At 50.3% G+C, this 20196-nt stretch overlaps 2 protein-coding genes across 3 annotated transcripts; one reads left to right on the top strand and one right to left on the bottom strand.

The window, feature by feature from the left end:
- The first annotated feature begins 117 nt into the window (after positions 1–117).
- LOC128273680 (39S ribosomal protein L33, mitochondrial) lies at positions 118–1190 on the top strand. The gene is made up of 3 exons (XM_053011705.1): positions 118–235; positions 340–443; positions 511–1190. Exons 1-3 carry the CDS (start codon positions 195–197, stop codon positions 561–563), a joined length of 198 nt encoding a protein of 65 aa, XP_052867665.1. The 5' UTR covers positions 118–194; the 3' UTR covers positions 564–1190.
- Positions 1000–19948, bottom strand: LOC128273679 (1-phosphatidylinositol 4,5-bisphosphate phosphodiesterase). Of its 2 annotated transcripts, none has more exons than XM_053011703.1 (11): positions 19783–19948; positions 15382–15610; positions 15186–15245; positions 13589–13726; positions 10352–10431; positions 8232–8308; positions 8009–8168; positions 7781–7947; positions 5435–7698; positions 5258–5347; positions 1000–3775 (listed from the first exon to the last, which is right to left on the bottom strand). In XM_053011703.1, the coding sequence occupies exons 2-11, from the start codon at positions 15550–15552 to the stop codon at positions 3707–3709; spliced, it is 3276 nt and encodes a 1091-aa protein (XP_052867663.1). In that variant the 5' UTR covers positions 15553–15610; positions 19783–19948; the 3' UTR covers positions 1000–3706. The 2 variants fall into 2 exon arrangements, with proteins under 2 accessions (XP_052867663.1, XP_052867664.1); XM_053011704.1 differs by lacking the exon at positions 10352–10431 and adding an exon at positions 12106–12185.
- Positions 19949–20196: the final 248 nt, after the last annotated feature.

Consider the following 20196-nt stretch of genomic DNA (forward strand, 5'->3'; position numbering starts at 1 on the left):
AGCACAAAAACCACATCAACCGCAAGTGCATCATGGTTGTGCAACGTGCGTGTGCCCAATGGTTGTGGCCAACGGAGTACCGTCAAAGCAACTGTCACTTTGCTGGTGCCATTGGGATTGTAAACAAACTGCTCGCACGTAATCTGATTGTCCGCACGCCAAAGAAAGTGAACCGATCTTCGAAGCCCGGCAACATGTTCCTTACCAATCTTCTGCTGAAAAAGGCCAAGAGCAAGTAAGTAACAACTTTTCCCCTTCGTGCTTAAGCCCATACTTGGTTCAAGCAAACCATTAATCCCCGTTGTCCTGGTGCCTGGTGTGGATTTTCGTTTCCTTCAGGAATGTCCTCGTGCTGATGGAGAGTGCTGTTAGTGGCCACCAGTTCACCACCATCCGGGAGCGTTTGGCGGAAAAAGTGGAAATGTTGCGCTTCGACCCGTACAGTAAGTTGGTCCGAGGAGTGCAAAACGGAGCCAAGTCCGTAACGCAACCCTTTTCCTTGTTTTACAGTTCAAAAAACCTCTCTGTATCGAGAGCGTAAACGCTTGCGGAGCTTAAACTGAACTGGGGGACGTGGCGTGCTAGACATCGTCGCATTTGGTGCTGATGCTGATTGTTTGCTTTTTAGTCCTAGTTTAAATAAATAACTTAAACACAAAACTACAGGTACTCTTGCCACGTCCAGTGATCTTCTGCATGAATACGTCAATCGAATCGAACGGCTGTTTTACGTACCTTCATTCGTAGTTCCAGAATTACTGCCTTGTCATTCGTTTAGCCCGGCCAAATTGTTTCCGGTTCCGTGCGAACGTGATCGAGTTAGTTAAAGACCATTCAAAGTAGGCTTTGAGCGAAACTATTCACTATGAGCCGGAGCCATGAGAATGATTGTTTTCCGTTTACAGAATCATCAGTTACCTATTGGTTCCATAATCCGCATAGGAGAACGCAGAACGAAACGACAACTGATTGACACCGCAGTGTTCAAAACTGGTTGATATTTGTTTTCCGTTGGGGTTTTTATTGATCATTTTTTGTTTGTTTGCTTGACTAAAGAATAAAATACTTCATGTCATAATGCATAACTTTGGAGTTTCCTGCAGATACTGCTCCTGTACACCTATATGGCCTTTCTTTGCTACGCTGCTTTTGTCACTTTTCACGGGCGTACGATTTCGGTCGGGTTTGCTTTGTAGTTTTGTTTTGTTTGTTTGTTTGTTCGTTTGTTTTAGTTTCAGTTCGGAATGATATTATATTGCATTATTTATGGTTGTTTCATTTTCGGCCCGTACCGTCAGTAGGGGTTTGTTGTTCCTTTCTATGGTTGATAATATTTGCCTATTTGCTTCACTACCCACTTCTTACGATACATAATAACATGGCTTAAACGTAACGACTAGAGTGTGTTATTGTTGACGTTGCTTGCGTTGAGATGGACAGATGAAACGAAGGCGCAAACGCAAAGACAGACACACGGGCCACTTCTCTTCGCTCTAAGATTTATATCGATTATGATCCTTGTTACGCGATCCTTGGTTTCGTTTAATTGTCTTCCTCTAAACGATAGTCGGAACAAACAGCAGAGTGCAATTGTAGGAGAGTGTGTTGTGAATGAACAAGGGGCGTGATCCTGCAATCTATCGGCCGAATCCGAAGCACCCTGGTTCAGGGATTTTTTTACGGTTTGCGGCGTGTAGGTTGCAGGACACGGAAACGAGTCAATCGAACCATCCTCGCGGTGGAAGGGTGGAACGTGATTGACTCGAAATAGGCACTAATATGACTCTCATTAGCTCACCGCGTCCGTTTCGGGCGCTGAGCGTTCGACGAACTGCTGTTTCATGTTTGATTTTAAAAATAACATACACACCGTGGCTTGAGTGTTAAGAGGAACACTAATAAATAGTAAAAGGTTTACGTAGGTCAGCTGGGGCTACTGTTGTTACAATTTACCCTAAACTTTTTAACGAAAATGTGATCCTCGTTATAGTTTTTACGCCTGGCGCGTGGACACTGTATCGCAATCAATTCGAAATATTGTGAACATCAAAAAGCGCGAGCGCTGCTTTTCACTGGACCGAACTTCTCCTTTCGATAAAATAGGCTCTACACTTACAGTAGCGGAAGTGGCGTGGTTTGACAGTGTTCTTAGTGTTTTTGCTACCTTTTGCGTTTGATTGTGTTCTTGAGTAGTGGCTTTTTCGATTAGGACCCAGCGTACGTCTGCGTTGTACGATTATTTGCCTGCGCATGCCACGTGCAAGGGCGGACAGACAGTTGAACTACGGGTTTTGGAGATTATTTCTCTAAACTCTAACACTTCTTTACCTTAACGCGGTACTGACTGGCCACAACGACGCCCACAGAGAAGATCATCTAAAAAGGGAAACAAAGTCAATAGGTTCCGGTGTGTTCGACGAGTTAAGGAATCACGTTCGGAAACTAAAGTCCTCGGGCACAGTGTTTCAATAAACTATGCCTATCACGGCAAGTGGTGAATACGTTTTTTTGATTTGGTTCGATGCGATACAGTAACATTGAAGATGTGTGATGTGTGCAGAATGCAGTGCGCATTTAGCGTGAGTTTTGCTGCATAATCTTTCCCGACTGTTGTTGCTTAATACTAGTGCGGTTTCCTATTCGCTGTTTTGGACTTTCATACGTGTCCCACGATGCTCACGATGTGTTGAAGTTGATGCTTCAGCGGGCTGCTAGCGAGAGAGCTACCCCATATATGGTACAAACGTGAAAGAAGCGTCTGTCCCGTTTCGGAAATAAATCGGAAGAATCGAAATTATGATCCTTAAACCTTTACAACTTTACTAATTCGCGATCTTTCGTTTGCGTCGACCAACAAAAGTGCCACCAATGCTCGGTTTCAATTGACAGGATTAGCTAACCGTAACACAATGTCGAGAAAGAAAGGCAAAGTTCAAACAAACCTTAATAAACTATTCAATAGACCAATAAATAGCGCCAACCAAAATCTTCAAAGATCGCAACAACATATAATCTTACGAAATGATGCCGAAGAACCTGAATGTGCATTACCTATTCTGCTAATTACTATCTTACCACGAGATTGGTCGCAAGCGGTTTTACATTGTTCCCACACATTCTCTGGACAGTGTCTTCCTTCATCTCGTCCCTAGTTCTGACGACCGCTCGGCAACCCCGGTCCAATGCTCCTATTCTCCTATTTGGTCGCCTACCTTACTTTGATAATTCTCTGCCTCCTTGATGTGTGTGATTATTTGCGTATTGCGTTTGTCTTCACCCTTTTTGAAATTACCGTGCTCATTTGGTCTCCCGACTGCATTGAAACAAAAACCGGATGTTCCAACTAAGGCTCCGACTTAGAACGTTGGGGTACTTTGGCGCCGTGCCTGAGATCCAGCCAAATTCCGGGCGCCCCGCCTTCGCGACTTCCTGAATGATTTGTCTGTGGTTTGAACAGCTTAATGCAGGTTGTTTTTGAATCCGCCACAATCCGCCAACCATGAGCCGAACACTTCGTCTGCCCAAAAGCTATGCCCTTCGGACGATGCGCGGTACATGAAGGTGATTCAATGACAATAAAAGAAACTTAGGTTTATTTATTTTCCGAGATGCCGTTGTTCCCAACCAGCTTCGATAGGTGCCCCTGGTTTTATGCCGAGGCGCGTGAGTCCCGTTCTTTCGATGAGATGGGTTCACCAAACGGTGCTTAGGCGAAAAACTCATACTTTGAGGCCAGCTTGTATTCCTCCTCGTCCACTTTGTACATTTCGATGAGCTGCAAGGGTGGAACAAGAGGAAAACACAATCAATTATGCCAGCAGTATCGTTACTGTTCGTTTACGGCACGATGGGTTAGAACGACAAATGCGTGTTAGTAGTGTGTTCACAACCTTTACGATATTTCAATGCAGTCAATGCTTTGTTTTAGAGAAATAAAACTGGGTACTCTAAGTCCGTTGAATACCCGGCGCCACGGTGTCAGGCCGACTTCTTGACCGGGTTTGTAGTTATGTCTAAAATAATCGCATTTAGAACTCGCGTGACTAGCAAAGTAATTGGACACTAATTAAATTACGAGACTGTACGTTTAATGAAATAATAAAGAAGTTCTGACAGCAATGTAAGTTGTGAGAAAAAACGATGAAAAAAAAGTAGGAAACAGTAAAAAACGTAAAATAGCTTACATTTACTAAATAATACTTTTTGGGTTCACCATAACAACACAAGCCACCACGCGTGGTTGCTCTCGCAGGCTGGTCGCAAGCTACCCTGGGATCATACCGCCCGGCGGCACCCTTGTTTTCCTATGGCATTGTTGTAGTTCGGCCCATCCGGGTTTCAGGAGCAAATGCAAGGACACTTCTTTTTCACATTATCACGCTTCGCATGGTTGACCGCAGCCGCGGGCTGCCGTAGCAATGGCTGGGAGACTACGGTCGCAGTTTGATTGGTTTGGAATGCTGGAGTGATCGTTTCCGGTAGCGTCCCGCCATGAGTTGCGCCCGTCGTAGTCGTCCCCAGTTGCCGTGATGGATCGTGCTCCACGGGAGAAGGTATCGTTGAGTTGGATTTGGTGCTGGTAAACTTTGCAAGCAAGTGCTCGGTGTCACCCGTACCAATATCCGCCGCGCTACTATCACTACTAACAAGCCTACCGTCGCTAATCGTCAACTAGGTCGGTAAAGGAACGTTGGGGAAAGAAATTTAAAATATAGAAAAACAAAGAAAATTAAAACTCAGATCGTTCGATAGAATGGAATCCAACAAGCAAAGAAAAATAAGAAAGAAAAGAAAATGAAAAACAAAAATCATAAGTCTCACAGAGAAAAACATAAAACATGAGAAAAGGACTAACCAATAAGTATCGACTATTCGAGGAGCGTTCTTTGGCGAAGCCCTAGCTTGCTCGAGCTCGCTAACACACATACATACACCCTACACACATGCAGCAGTAGTAGTAGTAGTAGTAGTAATTGCTAGGCTGCTACGATCGAGGCTTTATCAGAGGCCTGCACCGCCGCACGAAGGAGACACTACCGGAGCAAGAGCGTGAGCTGCAATGCTTTCTTTGATGGAACAATTTTGCCAAAAGAGAAAAGATTTCTGTAAAATGATCGTGGGCTGAGCGAAATGGCTGCAGACACAAACACACACACACACACGCACGTATGGTTGCGTACGCGCGTATACAACAACACAGACACTACTACACAACGGTTTCCATGGTAAGGATCTCCCAGCGGTCGGATGGAGATACCTTTTGCACGTCGTTGGCCAGCTCCTCTAGCTGCTTGTCGTGGGTAACCTTTAGCTTCTCCTTTTCTCGGTTCTGCTTGATGGTGGCAGTCTGAAAGGCGAACAAGCAGAAGAGCGGTGCGGTGAGTACGCTGCCGTACTTGCCCCCATTCTGCCTGGCCTCGGCTGGGGCGCTTACCTTTTTCTCGTCCATGAATCGCTTGATGTTGTTTTGCTTCTTCTCGCGCAATCGCCGATCCTTTTCGCCCTTCGTCTTGAGCGTCTTGTCGTTGTTCACCTCCTTGGACGTTTCGACCGAAATCTTGGCCTGGCGGCTGTTTAGCTCCTTGATCTCGCGCTCGTGCTTCGCCTCCAGCTGCTTCATCTGGCCCGCCTGCGTCGTTTCCATCAGCTTGCGCAGAATGTCCTGCTGGTCGGCGAGCTGCTGCTTCAGGAGGTCCCACTCCTCCTTCTTGTGCCGCTCGGCCATCTCCGTCCACTGGGCGTTCTGTTCCTGGATCAGCTTGCGCACCGCCGGGTCGGCTTTGATCTCGTCCTTGCTCTTGCCTTTGATCAGCCGCTCGATGGCCCCATTCTGCTGCTTCTGAACGCCGGTCCGCTCCTTGGCGTGCTTCTTCTTGACCGCGTCCAGTTCCTTCTGCTGCTTCTTGGCCGTCTTCTGGAAGCCCTTCTCCTGGCGCAGCGAATCGACCGTGATCGGGTCAAACACGAGCGGTGGTTCCGTAACTTCCACTTTCTTCGCCTCGGTTGCCCCGCCACCGCCGCCGCCCGTCTCCTCGATGCCCAGCTTCTGCATGTTGTCCGACCGTTCCTTCGCCGCGCCCATGAACGCCCGCGGATCGGACAGTGCATCCATAAAGTCTTCGAACCCGTCCGGGACGTAGATTTTCAGCTCGATGTTACAGAACAGCATGGGCAGTGACATCGGAAAGTTGGCCTCCGTGCGCAGCGAGATGTGCCGGTAGCCACCCTGCAGACCATCGAGCGGCAGAATGCGCTGCCCGAGCAATTTGCCGTTTTCGTCGTACACCCCGAACCGCAGCACGGCCAGATCGGGCAGCACCACCTTGCGGAACAGGAACGGTTCCTCGTTGTACACCGGGTTCAGTCCGTTCGCCGGGACCATGCGCGTCCGGAACTCTTTGCGCACCGTGTCCGATGGCAGGCCGTACATGTCCACCTCGACGTACGTGCCGACCTTCTTATCCGACAGAAACTGGCCGGCGATCACCTGTACGGCGCACGATGCGGCAATCACCCCGTCGACTGGCGCGTCCGCGAACGGGTCGAAGCTACGATCGGAACGCCGCATAAAGTCCGGCTTCAGCAGGTAGCCACAGTTGCCGTTGTACTCGAACTTGCCCTGGTTCAGCTGCATCGGCAGGTCGGACGTCTGGAAGTTGAGCGACACCATCTGGCAGCCGGCGTTCCAGAACACCTGCGGCATGTAGTTGGACGAGTCGGCCCGCGTGCCCTTCGGGTAGATGCGCGACATCTGGCGCTTGTTGTAGTTGACAAACTCGATGGCCTGCGACTTTAGCAGATTCATGCCCGTCGTCTCGGCGAACGACGACATGTTGTGGTGCACGTTCTTCTTGTCCGCGTAGTCGAACGACTGGAACTTGACTGGCTGTGCATAGTTTACCATTGACGAGAGCCACGGGTGCACGTTGGTGGTGGAACCGGTGTACTGGATGGGGGGCGCTTCTTCGCCACCATCCTGCGAAGCGGCCGCGGCCGCTACCGGTGCAACGGCGGCCGCACCCGCCCCACCACCTACCGCAAGCTCTTCGATCTTCTTCACATCGACCACGGCACTGGCGTCCTCCTTGTCCTCGTCCTCGATCACGAACTCGCCCTGCAGAAACAGTTCCAGCTCCTTCTTCTCCACCTCCGTCTTGAGTCGCTTGTTCTTGATCAAAATCTTGCGCTTCAGGAAGGACGGCGGCGGCAACGCTGCTCCTGGATCGAGCGGGTAGTCCGGGATCGGTTCCTTCAGCAGCAGATCGCCCAATATTTCGTCGCAGTACTTGGCCAGCTTGTACTGCTGCGACTTGCAGCAGTGGTTTTCGAACGACAGGATCACCGGGTAGTCGGACGTAACGAACGCCGTATCGCGCAGTGCGTAGATTACGTCCTTGAACAGGATGTCCGTGCACATGGCCATCCCGTGCGTGATGATCGGTTCCTCGTCCTCGCCCTTGCCGTCCCAGCAGTCGAGCTCCACGCACCGGCAGCCGGCCAGCAACGTCTGGCGGTACATCTCGACCGAGCTCTTGCCACCGAACTGCCGCCCGGACAGGTACGTGTTGTGGGACGAGTTGATGTAGTAGTGCGACAGGGGCTGATCCATGTCCATGTAGATGTCGAGCCGATCGAGAAAGACGGGCGCATTCTCGTCCGACATGAGATACCGGATCAGTCCATCTTTGGTGAGGGTTTCTGCGGGGTTGGGGCGGCCAAAAGAACACAGTAGCTTTGTTTACGGGCCCGCTCAAACTTAGCAAACGACACCGAAACTTACTCGCTTCCCGGGCCTCATCGTTCTGCTCGTACATGGTGATGATTTCCAGGGCACGCTTCTCGTCGTACAGCGGGTACAGGATCTCGTTCAGCCGCGGATCGCGCTGCTTTTCGTTCAGGAAGGTGATAAACTGGTCCAAGTTGATGGAGTTCGCCTTTCCCTGCGTTCTGAAAGTTCAGCGAAGCGATTAGCTTGAGCCTGTCAGGACATCTAGCCTGTGGTACTTACATCGAGCGGAAAAGCTCCTCGATGTCGTTACGGGGACAGATCTTGTGGTACAGCTCGTAGAACTTCTCGAACGTAAAGTCAGCCTTTTCGATCGCATCGTTCTTGCCACTGGGCAACCCCAAGTCGGACAGGATTTGATAGACTAATTTTTCCGTTTTACCTGTCGTGCGAAAAAGGGGAGGATTAGAGTATGAGCAGTTGGCGCTCACTGGTACCAGCTTACCAGACGCGAATGTTCGGGCGACCACCTTTACCGGGACCTTTCCTCGAGGATCAACGAGAAAGCCGAGCCGCATCCAACTGAACGAAAGTGCAAGTTAATCAGAAAATCTTTAGCATATTCATAATGTTTTTGGGGTCGTTTATATCGAAAAATGAAAGCGGTTCAACATGCAAGTGATACAGAACGTGTAAAAGGAAGCATAAAAGATGGTGCGGATATCAAGTACATAAGAGAATAACGTGCATGCTTATATTACAAATTAATTAAATAGCTACTGCGTGGTTAAAATGAATGCATATAATAAAAATTAGACATTTATCTATACACATAAAGGGGGCTCACTGGACGTGACGCAGAATGAGTGAATAGTTACTAGTACAACAAAGCAACGACAAACTACAAGCCTTTTGCGTATAAGAATGCGAACATTTCCATAATAGCTTTAGAGCTAGCAATCTAAGTAATCTATGGAAGATGTTCACTGCACGTCATTAACGGCGTTCTATGGTTTATCAATTTTTGAACTGAATTGGTTAGCGGAAACTTATACCTAGGAAAAGCAGATGTCCAACTATGAAACAGATATTTCATAGGAACATTCTCACATAATTTTTCCCGAGGTTCACAAGTCGATCACAGAAAAAATAGAACCATTTTGAAGCTATCTAACTTTTCGTTCAGGATTTAGGTTATTGGGCTACGCGGTCTATAGTAGGAATTTTCTTCAGCAGCAGTCATTTTGCCATAATCCAGAGCTTAACGACGAAGGGAATTAAAGCTAAGGGATCAAACTGATCAAAAAAGAAACTCCACGATCTCTTCCCGACTTAATCCGATCCTCAATGGCTTGTGGCGGCGCTACAACCACTGGCGGTTAAAATGGCGTTCGCGTGATCGAGATTGAATTACGGAATTACTCATAACAGCAAGCGGTTTGTTCAGTACGCCGCCACGCCAACCCAACCATACTTTACGCGCAGGCGATCAATTTTCACTTTGCGGTGGCAATGAAGTTGCGGGAACGTGGACAAGCGGAAAAAAAATAGTAATAAATTATCATATGTAAATCCCGCTGTGCCGCTCCCGTGGCCCGTGCCGCTCCGAGCACGTGCTCGGGTGGTGGTGGATGTGTGGCTGGTGGCGGACATAATTGAGTGGCATTGCGTTTTAAAGCTGCCACGCGGCGAGCCGAGCTGCGTGCCGAGAGAAGGTGGCCCTCGATTCGTGCCGGGTACGTTGACTAGTTTTGTTCTTTTTCCTAATTCGCGAGGCTCCCTTGCGGCACGAAAGCCGTTTTGTGTTTTAAATCAACTTCTCAATTAAACCCTTCAACTTGCGTGACATAAATCGGTAAATTCCGTCACTTTAAGCGACAAATCGGCGAACGCGCCCCATTATGATGAGATGATGCGGGTTCAGTTACAGATCGAGCGAGGGGAGTTGGGATGAAATTGGTCGGGATGAAGGTCTTGATGGAGGCGCATGGTCGTTGGTGTCTGGCTGACCCGGAAGAGGCAGGCAGGCAGCAGATTGTTTGAGTGTTTGAGCAGAGAGAGAAAGAAAGGGAGAGAACGGCAGTCAGTTGAAGGATAATTGAATTTTGCAGTTCCGCAAAACCGAAACGGACCCGCGTCGGCGTCGCGCTGGCGTTGAACGGTTCGTGAGGTACGCTCCGTTCCGTCGGTAAGAAGGTGTAAATTCAATTAAGAGTGCGACACACACACACACACACACACACGACTCGTTGCGTTGTGGTCAGTAAATGTGTGTCACCCTGGGATGGCACGGGCACGACGGGCACGTGTGCCGATGCGCACGGTGCACTGCTAGTTAGCCCCGCGAGCGCATAATGTGACTGAAACTGATTGATGCGGTGGAGGGCCCTCGCTTACGAGTCAATCATGCTCCATTTGCAACACGCTTGTTACTCGATTTAGCACCCTTAGAGCGGATCGCTGCTGTGTGGCTTTCGTTGTCGTCTATTATTTCTAAGGGTGCAGAATATTACAAGCGCAACAATACTGGACGTTGTTCTTACAAAACAAACCGGATGTTAGTTAGCGCTCGATCTGAGATGATAGAACCACTGCTACAAAAAAAGGCTGGGATTAAGAACTTACTGCTTCATCAGATTCGTGCGGACACACACGTTGTTTATCTTGCTGTTGTGGGTAATATCGCGAAGTCCTTGCTGCCACAGCTTTCGGTTGCGTTCAACAGAAAGTGATTGAAGTATGGAAGCCAAATAAATGCATAGTATAAGAGAAATTAATTGTGCAGCTCGTCCGTTCGTTACAATTTGTCGCCTGTGCTTAAATGAAAATTAGTCCTGCAAAGGTCACTTGCGTCACCTATCTTTTCTGGCCCGCAAAACAGGTCAAGGCCTGTGGGAAATGAAACGGATAGCGGGAACAACGGCGTCCTGTGCCCAGCAAAATTGGGGCATCCCTGCCATGATGGGTTGGCTCGGTCAGCACCGGAACTGCCGTTCCCTCGGTCGTTCGGTTCCATTTGGCTGCAAACTTTATTACAACGAGTGAATGAAACGAGCCACCGTTCGGCGTGCCCGCCCGACAGAGCGTAGGCTGGAGTTGGTTTATCGCAATGCCCGCCAGCAGGACTAATTGCTGTTCCGGTGGAAACAAATTGGTTAATTTTGTAGAGAAATGTTTTAGAAATTGAACTGCTGCTGAACGGAAGGCTGAGCACAGCAGCTACGACGGCAGCGGCACTACGTGTATGAAAGTGTGACACGCTCGAAACAATGGATAGTTTATCATTCTATGGCACCAGCACACAGAGACAACATAGCGTACCGGAACCGAACGTTTCAGGGGGCAACTTTATAGCCAGCCGGGACGGGCCACTTCGGTGCTCTTGACATTCCCATATGAATATTAAATAAAGCCACCTGCTGGCATCTTCATCGTCCCATCATCATCATCATCGGTGGGGGCTTTTTTTGTCTGACCACTTTTCCGCCGTTGTGTCGAAGGTATACTATTATACGACAATTTACGACGGCCTCGGGTTCGGAGGCCGGCAGGCCTGATGGGGCTGATTGTTTTTCGCTCCATTCTCGTGAGAAATTATCATAAATTAAACATTTTTAAAGCCACCCTGGCCTGGGGAGGGGGGCGAGGGTTAAAGCAAACAGAAGCGCCTCGGCACTGGCGGAAAGGCGGAACAATTTAATTTACACTATGTCCTTCCGGTAACCTCGAGTCGTTCAATCGATCAGTTGGCAAGCCATCGTCGTCGGAGCCGTCACCGTTGTCGTTGTTGGTGTGTGACAATTTGCGATCCCATTGTTCCGAGGGGCACGGGAGTGGCCAGCCAGTTGAATTTGTCTACATAAACTATGCGGCCACCCATCAGCGGGGGGTGGGAAGGAGGCCAAAGACAACTTCCGATTAGGCGGTTGATTAATTGATTCCTTTTAGTGGCCTTTTAATTTCCTCCCATTATGGCCCCGATAAAGGTGAAAGGTGGCAACCGGTTGCGAGCTAATCATTTTCGATAGCGGCTTCGGAAGCACGATAGATAAGCGCCGTGGACCGTGCTGGAATGGCGGTGTGTCCTTTGGAATTGCCCTTATTTCCTGAAAATCGATTAAAACGATGGTACGATGGCAGACGGTGCCAGTCTCATTTTACGCCGGCAGAATGATGGATTTACACTAGGGTTAGGTGGTTTTAGTTTTTATATTAACAGTGAACATGCCATGCCAACGCAAGCTTAAGCCATGCAACCCCGACACCGGTAAATCATGCAAGAAATAAGAGAGAACCATCACCCTTTTCGGGCCATTCCGAAAGCGAACATAAAACAAAAAGGAACACGCTTCGATGTACATCGAAGTACCAGAACTTACTGCTTCTTGAGGGCGGTCATAGGGCAGAAATTGTTGGCCTTGCCGTTGTGTGTGATTTTGCGTAAACCATCGACCCAGATCTGCGCGTTAGAAGAGACCGAATGGGGTACAGTGTTTAGAAAGTGGCAGAGATCGGAGGTCAAGCCCGGAGGATTAGCAAATTAACTGAAAATGGTCGAAGGCGAATGGCTACAAAATAGGTGCTTCGCTTTTTAATCTTACACACGCGACCCTCGGCACGTCAAACTGCAACTGCTAGCCAGAGTCAGAAGGGGCTCGGCCAGTACGCCATGAGGAATGGCGAATGCTTTCGCCAAAATAGTGACACTTTGCGAATTAGCACGTCTTGAAAGTCGCGCGACAGAGATATATCCTTCTTCGGTGGTTTCCGTCACTCAACACCATCCGTTTCGATGATGCTCATCGACTCTGACGCGCCACGTACTCCGTAGCTCCGTGACCTCCCGGGAAGAAGGATGCCAACGGGCCCCGCCAGGCCCAGCCAGTTGACAGTTGATTATTGGCAACATTTGAAAGGCCATCCAAAGGGTCGGGAATGAACTCATCCTTTCGTCGCGAGCGTGTGGCTTGGTGATCACCTCCGGTTGAAGGACCCTGCCCCGTACACGGTTCAGGATACGTCGGGGTCGTGAGTGCGTGCTTCGGCTGGTTGTTTCGCTCGCTGGAAGGCTGGGCGCGTTTGGTTGACTGGGCAAATCATCTGCCAGTGGGTATTAATAAGAGCGAACCGTGATGGTGCTGGCGAGGGTGATGTTGTGAACAATGTTATCATCGGGCGAAAGGAGCCACGCGAAAGGATTCTCCCGCACGCAACGCTTGACTTGCAGCGGCTCACCGTCCAACGGGGCGTAGCCTAATCGCCACTTGGATCCCGTGTGTGTGGCCCGCATGAAAGCGTGCCATCATCGTGTTGATCAACCTTCTGACTGGAACCGGGCAGGGTACGGCATCATCTTCCAGGAAATCGCCCGATGTGCATATGACTCCCGGAGAATCCGATGCACACCTGATGGAGCCGTCGCTGCCGTCTTGTCGGTGTTGCCGAAGCCGACGGGTGTGTCACTAATGAACCGAAGGCATCGAGTTTAACCTTCGGTGTTCGGCTTTCAGGGCGTAAATTAGCGTCTAATTAATGTCCGTTCGATCAGGCTGTGGCGCCCAACGTCTTGGGGCCACTGGACACCGTCGTCGTCATCAGACGCAACACGAGACCTTAATTGTAGCGTGCCCGGTAGCCAGCGCAGCAGGACCGTTCGGACCGGCACCAACAGGTCCTAGGGGCCGTGTGCTGGATTCCCTAGCTTCGGTGGCGCCGAGAGCTTGGCGGTACGGTTGGCAGATTGTCAACGCGAAACTATAAACCCAGCTGGAGTCCGGGCTCCGGGCAAAAGGAGAGTTGGCTGGAAAAAAAACTTAAACCGGGCCAAGCAACCGATGAGCCGATCCCCCCCTTCGGGCTTACCTTCGCTGTCGCCGCATCCGGGCAGACGACATGCTGGTAGTTGATGTTGATGTAATCCGTGCCCGAGCAGATGGTCAGCGATTTCTCTTCCACGTTCTCGCCGTGCTTGTTGCACAGCTGATTGTACAGCTTCATGTCCTGCGTCGTCGTCGGCCACGGAGCGGTGTGTAAGAAGCAAGATAAACAAACGATTAGAGTGACACAATCGAGCCGGTCACGGACGTGGTCCCAGCAGCAGTAGCGGCAGCATCAGCGGCCGTGTTCTCCCGGGCACAGGATCTCGGGCGCCTTGACGTCAAGAGCAGGCACCACCGGCCACAAAAATATTTCTCAGGATGCGCGCCAACAGAAGCTTGATTTAAAGTATGCAGAACAGTATAGAATGTTGCTCGTGAAGTTTGCTGACTCGCATTTTAATGTGTCCAAAAGCTCTGAAGAAAACAATCCTTAGCCAACTATGGACTCGTCTTTACCAATTAAGACAGCAGAACACAATGCTCAAGGTAGAATACGGTAGAGGAGGTTCCAAAAGGTTCCAGTGCCATTTGGTGCACTGATCTATGGTTTTGAGTAGAAAATGGCATCTGAAACAGTGACTCAAGACAACCGCTTCATTTCCTAGTAGATAACACTGGGCCATAAACGCACGCACCAACAGCACAGACACTGTGAGGAGTGTTTTCTATCGCAATAATGGGCTATGTGCGGACCCCGCACCTAACTGAGCAAGGATTTCAAATTAAATTGCATGCCGCGTTGCGTGACGCAAGTGAGCGGACAAAAAACAAAACCTTATCATTTATGATTCTCGGCCATCAATTTTATGGGCCTCATCGGAGGGTTATTTGAACGCATAAAAAAAAGTCACACACAAAGCCACAGACACGGCCGTGATGTCACTTTTCCCGGGTAACCCGAAGCTATCGATGGCACGGATTATTTATCTCGCGAACCGTTCGACGTTACCGAGGTGCCAGATAAAGCGACACGATTAATATTGTATCGGTCAACACTTTCCGTGCTTTCACCCATCGTCGGTGGGGCGTTGCGTGGTGATCCAAGTAATCGATGGTGCATTTTCGCAGTGTCAATATGCCTGTTGGGTCGGATCGGACGAATAATATGCCGCGTTTGAAAGAATGTCTTCGTCACAAAAGTGAGAAACGTACTATGCTGCGTCAATTATATGCGTGCTCTAAGAAAAAACTAACTCAAGAAATGAGTAGGAACTCATTTTCCCAGATGTCGTAGACAGAAAAAAACATTTCTTTTAAACCATTGTCGACTGGCGACAACAGTCGCCGGCGTTGCACCACAAAAGGACGCGCGGCAATGTAATTATTCCTTCAATTGCAACGTTTTCCCTGCGACTACGACGGAAGGATGCGACCGTCAGAAGGAGAAAAATCCTTTTTGTGAGTAAAAAGCTTTTTTTCTTCCAAGCGACACACACAATTGCTTCTTGTCGGTTGGTAGCGACATCCTGTGCCCCGCGAAAGGACCGCCGGTCGTGGTCTCGTCGTCGTCGTGTGTTGTTACCGATGCCGTTCTGCTTCGACTGCTGACCGCTGAAGGCACATCGGGCGGCGGCACTTACCTTCGGCATTCCGCCCGCTCTGATATCGCTGACTTGACATAATTCAATAACGTCACCTTCCTGTCAATTGGCGGAAGAGTTGCAAAAGAGAAAGAGAGAGAGAGAGAGAGAGAGAGTGGGGATAGAAAAAGAGATGAATCGGAGTAGGCGATCGCACCGCGGAAGGATAATGATAGAGGCCGTGCCCGACACTCACCCGTCCTTCGCTTTTCCAGTAGATGAAAAACCCATACTCGTCCACCTTGAACGTGCAGTTGGGTTCCAGCTCATTGTTGTCCTTCTCCTCCGTCCACCGGTCGAACACGCAGCCCGTCAGCAGCGGCTCCGGGACCGGAATCTGCCAGTTGAACTCGAACTTCTTCGTCATCGTGCGCGAGGAGCGTGTTGCCTTTGCCGACCTTGGTTCTGCCCTGGCCCAGGTTTATCTGCAAAACACGTCGTGTCGAACACGGTGCGCATTAGAAGGAGTGACACTAATTTGCTACTTTCGCAGGCACCAACAGCTTCTGATTTAAAAAGCGGCCCACCAACAGCGATAATTTAATTTCTCCCCCATTGGCCAGGTGACCGTCGTCGTGGGGGAGAATTTTTATTCGCCAAACAAGAAGCCTCGAGGAGTGGCGGAGTGTGGCAAGACCATAAAACACCCTCAGAGCTCTCATTTAATGGTGGCGCCACGCGTACGGACACAGGACAGATTCCGGTCCTGCTCCGGTTGTGGCTCGTCGGAATCGATCCGTCGTGCCTCCACACCGTGGCCACCACCCGGACACCCGGGCTGGTGTTTGGTGGTGCTGCTGCCGCTGCTGATGGTAGATAATTAAATAAATCAAACAACATTTATTAAATTAAGTGCCACCTCACTCGTGCCACGTCAGCTCGTGCGCGCCATTCGCGGCACATGCCACCGCGCGGGTCGATTAGTGCGACAGCGGGCACACACACACACACACACGGACAAGACGCTCATTACGTGTACGTGTGTTCGGTGGGGAGGGGCACGTGTCTCGGTGCCGCGGAAAGTGCAGCACTTGGGTGCAGTACTGGGCCGTTTTTTCTCTCCCCATTTTGGACAAAACATCTTCCGAAACAGGTTCCCGGGCACCCCGGGGTTACCAGCGACGCACATGTTGACGCTGATTGATTAGAGCCCCGCCGAGAGTGGTGGATAGCGGACACCATATCTGGACCATAGGTGCAAACGAACGTAGGCCAAGATGACGGAGCCAGCGAAGGAAGGCTTCTCGGAGATTAACGCCACGCCAAGGCACAGCTCCGAGTCGGGTCGGGCGAACGGATTTAATGAGCAATTTGTGGCACTCCGCGACTGATTGGTGTGTTGATGTTTTTTTTTCGAACCCTCAGCCCAATAAGAATTCAATTACGTGAGCTGTGGTTCCGATTCCAGTTACATTTACTATTTTTAAACAATTAGTGAAGTAACCTAAAGCAAGTGCGTCCTTCCCAATTCACGTCCCAACCTAAACTCTCATTGTTTGCGGTGGTTTGAGGATTTTGAAATGCGCCAAAGCCAACAGTGACTAGTCAGCTGGAAAAGGGTCCCTTTGCTTCGGATTCCAGTGTTGGAGGCCGCAACGCAAGGCCTCTGGTTGGGCGCCAGGACCAGGGTCTCCGTTGTGCCATAATCTGCACCACTTTATTTTACACTTCGACTGTGCCTGCTGCCTTGCGCCGGGCGACAGGGAGCGAACGAGCGGACGAGCGAAAGAAAGTGGAACGTTGCGGGTGTCATCAATTATTCGCAATCTGTAATGCCATTAGGTCGATGCTCCGCCGTCCCGTGCCGTTCGAGGCCAACGGGCGACGACTTCAAAGCAAGGACTTCCCGTACCCCACGGCAAAGCGTCCGTGATATTTGCTGGGCGCCCTGGGTGCTCTTCTTTTTCGCCAGCAAACCGGGAGTCTGTAAGTAGGACAACGGCGGGCTGCCCCTACTCGGTCCGTATCCGCTGCCCAAAAAGGACCGATCACACCGAGGGGCATCACTGAGGACAGACTCATTTGTCTAAAAATAGACTCTCCATATTAACACTTATCAGTCAGGGTCGGTCGGGCGTGTAGGAGGTCGGTTCCAGGCAGGCCGGTTTTGCGCGTCAAAGTTAGACAACCGAACCGGATGCTTCTAAATTCCTTGCTTCCGTTTCCGGTTTCCACGCTGACAACAGATGGACCGTCGGCTCCGTCGTCGTCGTCGTCGTCGTCGGCACGGTACGGTGCTGGCCTCCAATCGGAAACGGTGCCCCAGCCGGCAACCGGCAACCGGTGGCTTCGTTGCCGAGTTGGTCGCCACGCAAGAGTTCGATTAGATTATTTACATCATTTCACACCCGACGCCGAAGACGGAGACAAAATGACGGCGAAAAATCAGCAAACATCAGGCAGACCCGTCGAATCAGCAGTGCCCGTGGCGTGTCCGGGGCTGCTGCCGAGATTAAGCATCGAAGAACCGAAGAGCGCCTTCGGTTGGCCTCTTGAGACGGTGCAAGGACGGTGAGCTAAGGATAACGCCCGGCGCGCGGATCGGAAGGCGAATCGGGGGGCTCAAAACACATAAACAACGTGTTGACGAGCGCGCGCTTGGTGGTGGCTCGGACCGGACCGGAACAGGCACGAAATCAAACGGATCAAAGCTGATCGATGTTAACATTTCAATCGCACCGATTTAGGATCCGTTTGAAGAAGCGAACGTCAGCCAAGTGACGCACCACCTCGCACCTTGGTGTAGTCTCCTTCAACGGCATGTGTGTTCACCGAGAGAAAATCATCGGGAACTAATCAAAATTTATAGCACCATCCCGTGACGGTACGACCCGACGGTACGGTACGCCAGCAATTGCACACCACGGAATCGGTTGATTCAAGTTAAAACGATTCCACACGGCTCGGTCCTGGCGCCAGCAGCAGCAGCAACAGAAGCCAGGAGCATAATTTCCCCTCGCTCTACCGGTCCCGTGGTACGGAAATAGATTTCAGCTGGACACTGGCAGGACACGGTGGACCGACGGTACAAGTCGAACGAAGTCTTGTTCCGAGACAGCACGCGAGAGAGAGCGGGATAGAGTGAAAGGTTGTGTTTAGTCAGGTTATAGTGGTACCGAAGTGGCAAACCGCACAGTCCTGTTAACACCGCCGGCCTTCTCATCATCATCAACACACTATATCGTGTTTGGTGGCTTCATGTCGATCCTATCACGGCGTGGTCTGGCGAACAGGTTCCTTTCGAACATGGTTTAATGGGAAAAACTGAACACCTGAACACAACATGAAGCGGATTTTTTTGCGGCCATTAGACCATCGGTTGGTCCAGTAACATTTGTGAGATAGAAATATGCAACAAAGAACGAACCGTTCTGTTTAGCGGGAGGGCTTTTGGACATACGGACTGATTGAGAGACCCTTCGAGGGGAGGGCTAAAGTGAAAATCTATTCCCCCTATTTCAGTTCAGTGTGCTCTTCTGAACGATTTGTTTGTTTTGAAGACACATTTATGATGGGCGTTTAGGGTGCTTTTCATAGCACACGGTCAGGAGGTGGTGACAGTAGCCTTATTATTAGCAAAAGTTTGAAGTCGTCTCAAGAATCACCTATCCAGGGTCAAAGGCAATACGCATCTGAGAAATGGATCTTCGAGAGGAAGATGCCCAGATTGGTATTTGGCCTCGTATGTGTGGAGGGACAATGGAAAAGTCGCTATAACAGCCAGTTGTACGCACTGCACACTGTGGCCAGCACACTGTGGCTCGCCAGGCTCCGGTGGGTTGGTAATGTCATGAGGATGGCGGAGAACGATCCAGCCCCCAAAGTCTTCTTGGATCGTACAGATCAGTGATGTGACTCAAGTCGAAGTCTAATTTTGTAAGAAACCGTGTTCCACATATTTTCAGTCACGCGATTCTTTAACCGATGTATTATTTTCCGCGATCGATCAAATTGAGCTGAGCGTTGAACTCAAGTCTTAGTTATTCTCTCTCACGTGGAGCCATTTATTCAACTACACAATTAACTTCAAAGAATATTTCTGTTATACATATTTTGTTTTGTTATGCAACAAAATCGCAATCTTACGACTCATTGTCGTTAGATGGACACACACACGGGTGCAGAAACTAAACAAAACATGCTGCTCACTCGCCATGGTGTCACTATGTGCGGAGGGTGACGGGCTGAGGTGCTACTTTCTTCGCTTCCACCCCTTTTCGACGACTGCTACTGAGACTGCTAATGATTGACCAATTAAACGGTTCAACATCGGCGAACAACACCTACTTCGGTGAGCTTTGTGTGCTTTTTAAGGCTATCCCCATGGTGACTCGAAGCCTAAAGCCTAGAGCCTGCTTAGTGGTCGTTTCTTTAGAATGAAGAGCTTAAATAATGTTGCCCACACACCGATGCACACTGCTTGACCTGAATCACACGGGGGTGGCCACGCGAAGCCCAAAACTAATGCCAATCCAATGGGGTACCTCTTGCGCGCGGTCTGTTCCCGCTTTCCGGTGCACCAACGGTAGAGCAGCGCTAGCACTAGGGCAATGGCAAGGTACGCCAGAAACAACTGCATCTGCAGAGCAAAACTCACTGCGCGAACGTTCGCCGCACTCAAGATCGCTTCCTTTCGCGGTTCTTCGAACCACCGCGATGTAGCTCCCGACGTAGCCTGCGGTTGATGCTCCTTTTCCTTCGGTGTAGCTCCTTGCCACTTTCACCCAAAGCAAACACACACACACGCGCGCCCGCGGCACACTTTTTGCACGAACGTCCGGGAACTGTCTGCCGGCGGAACAGCCGGTGACCGGTGGTTTTGTGAGCCACCGGGCCGGTCCGAAGCCGCCGCGTAGTTTAAGGGTCCCTTTGGACGGCTTCCTGCGTCCCCGTGGGAGGCACACAGCTCCGTTAACTTAAGTACTTGTGGGAATCGGGCCCCGAATCGGGTGGGTGGGTCCAGTGCAACATTTGTGCAACGATCGTCTCCTGTGTGTGTGTGTGTGTGTGG

The sequence above is a fragment of the Anopheles cruzii genome, chromosome 3 (assembly GCF_943734635.1).
Source record: "Anopheles cruzii chromosome 3, idAnoCruzAS_RS32_06, whole genome shotgun sequence".
In the NCBI taxonomy this organism is placed as follows: Eukaryota; Metazoa; Arthropoda; class Insecta; order Diptera; family Culicidae; genus Anopheles; species Anopheles cruzii.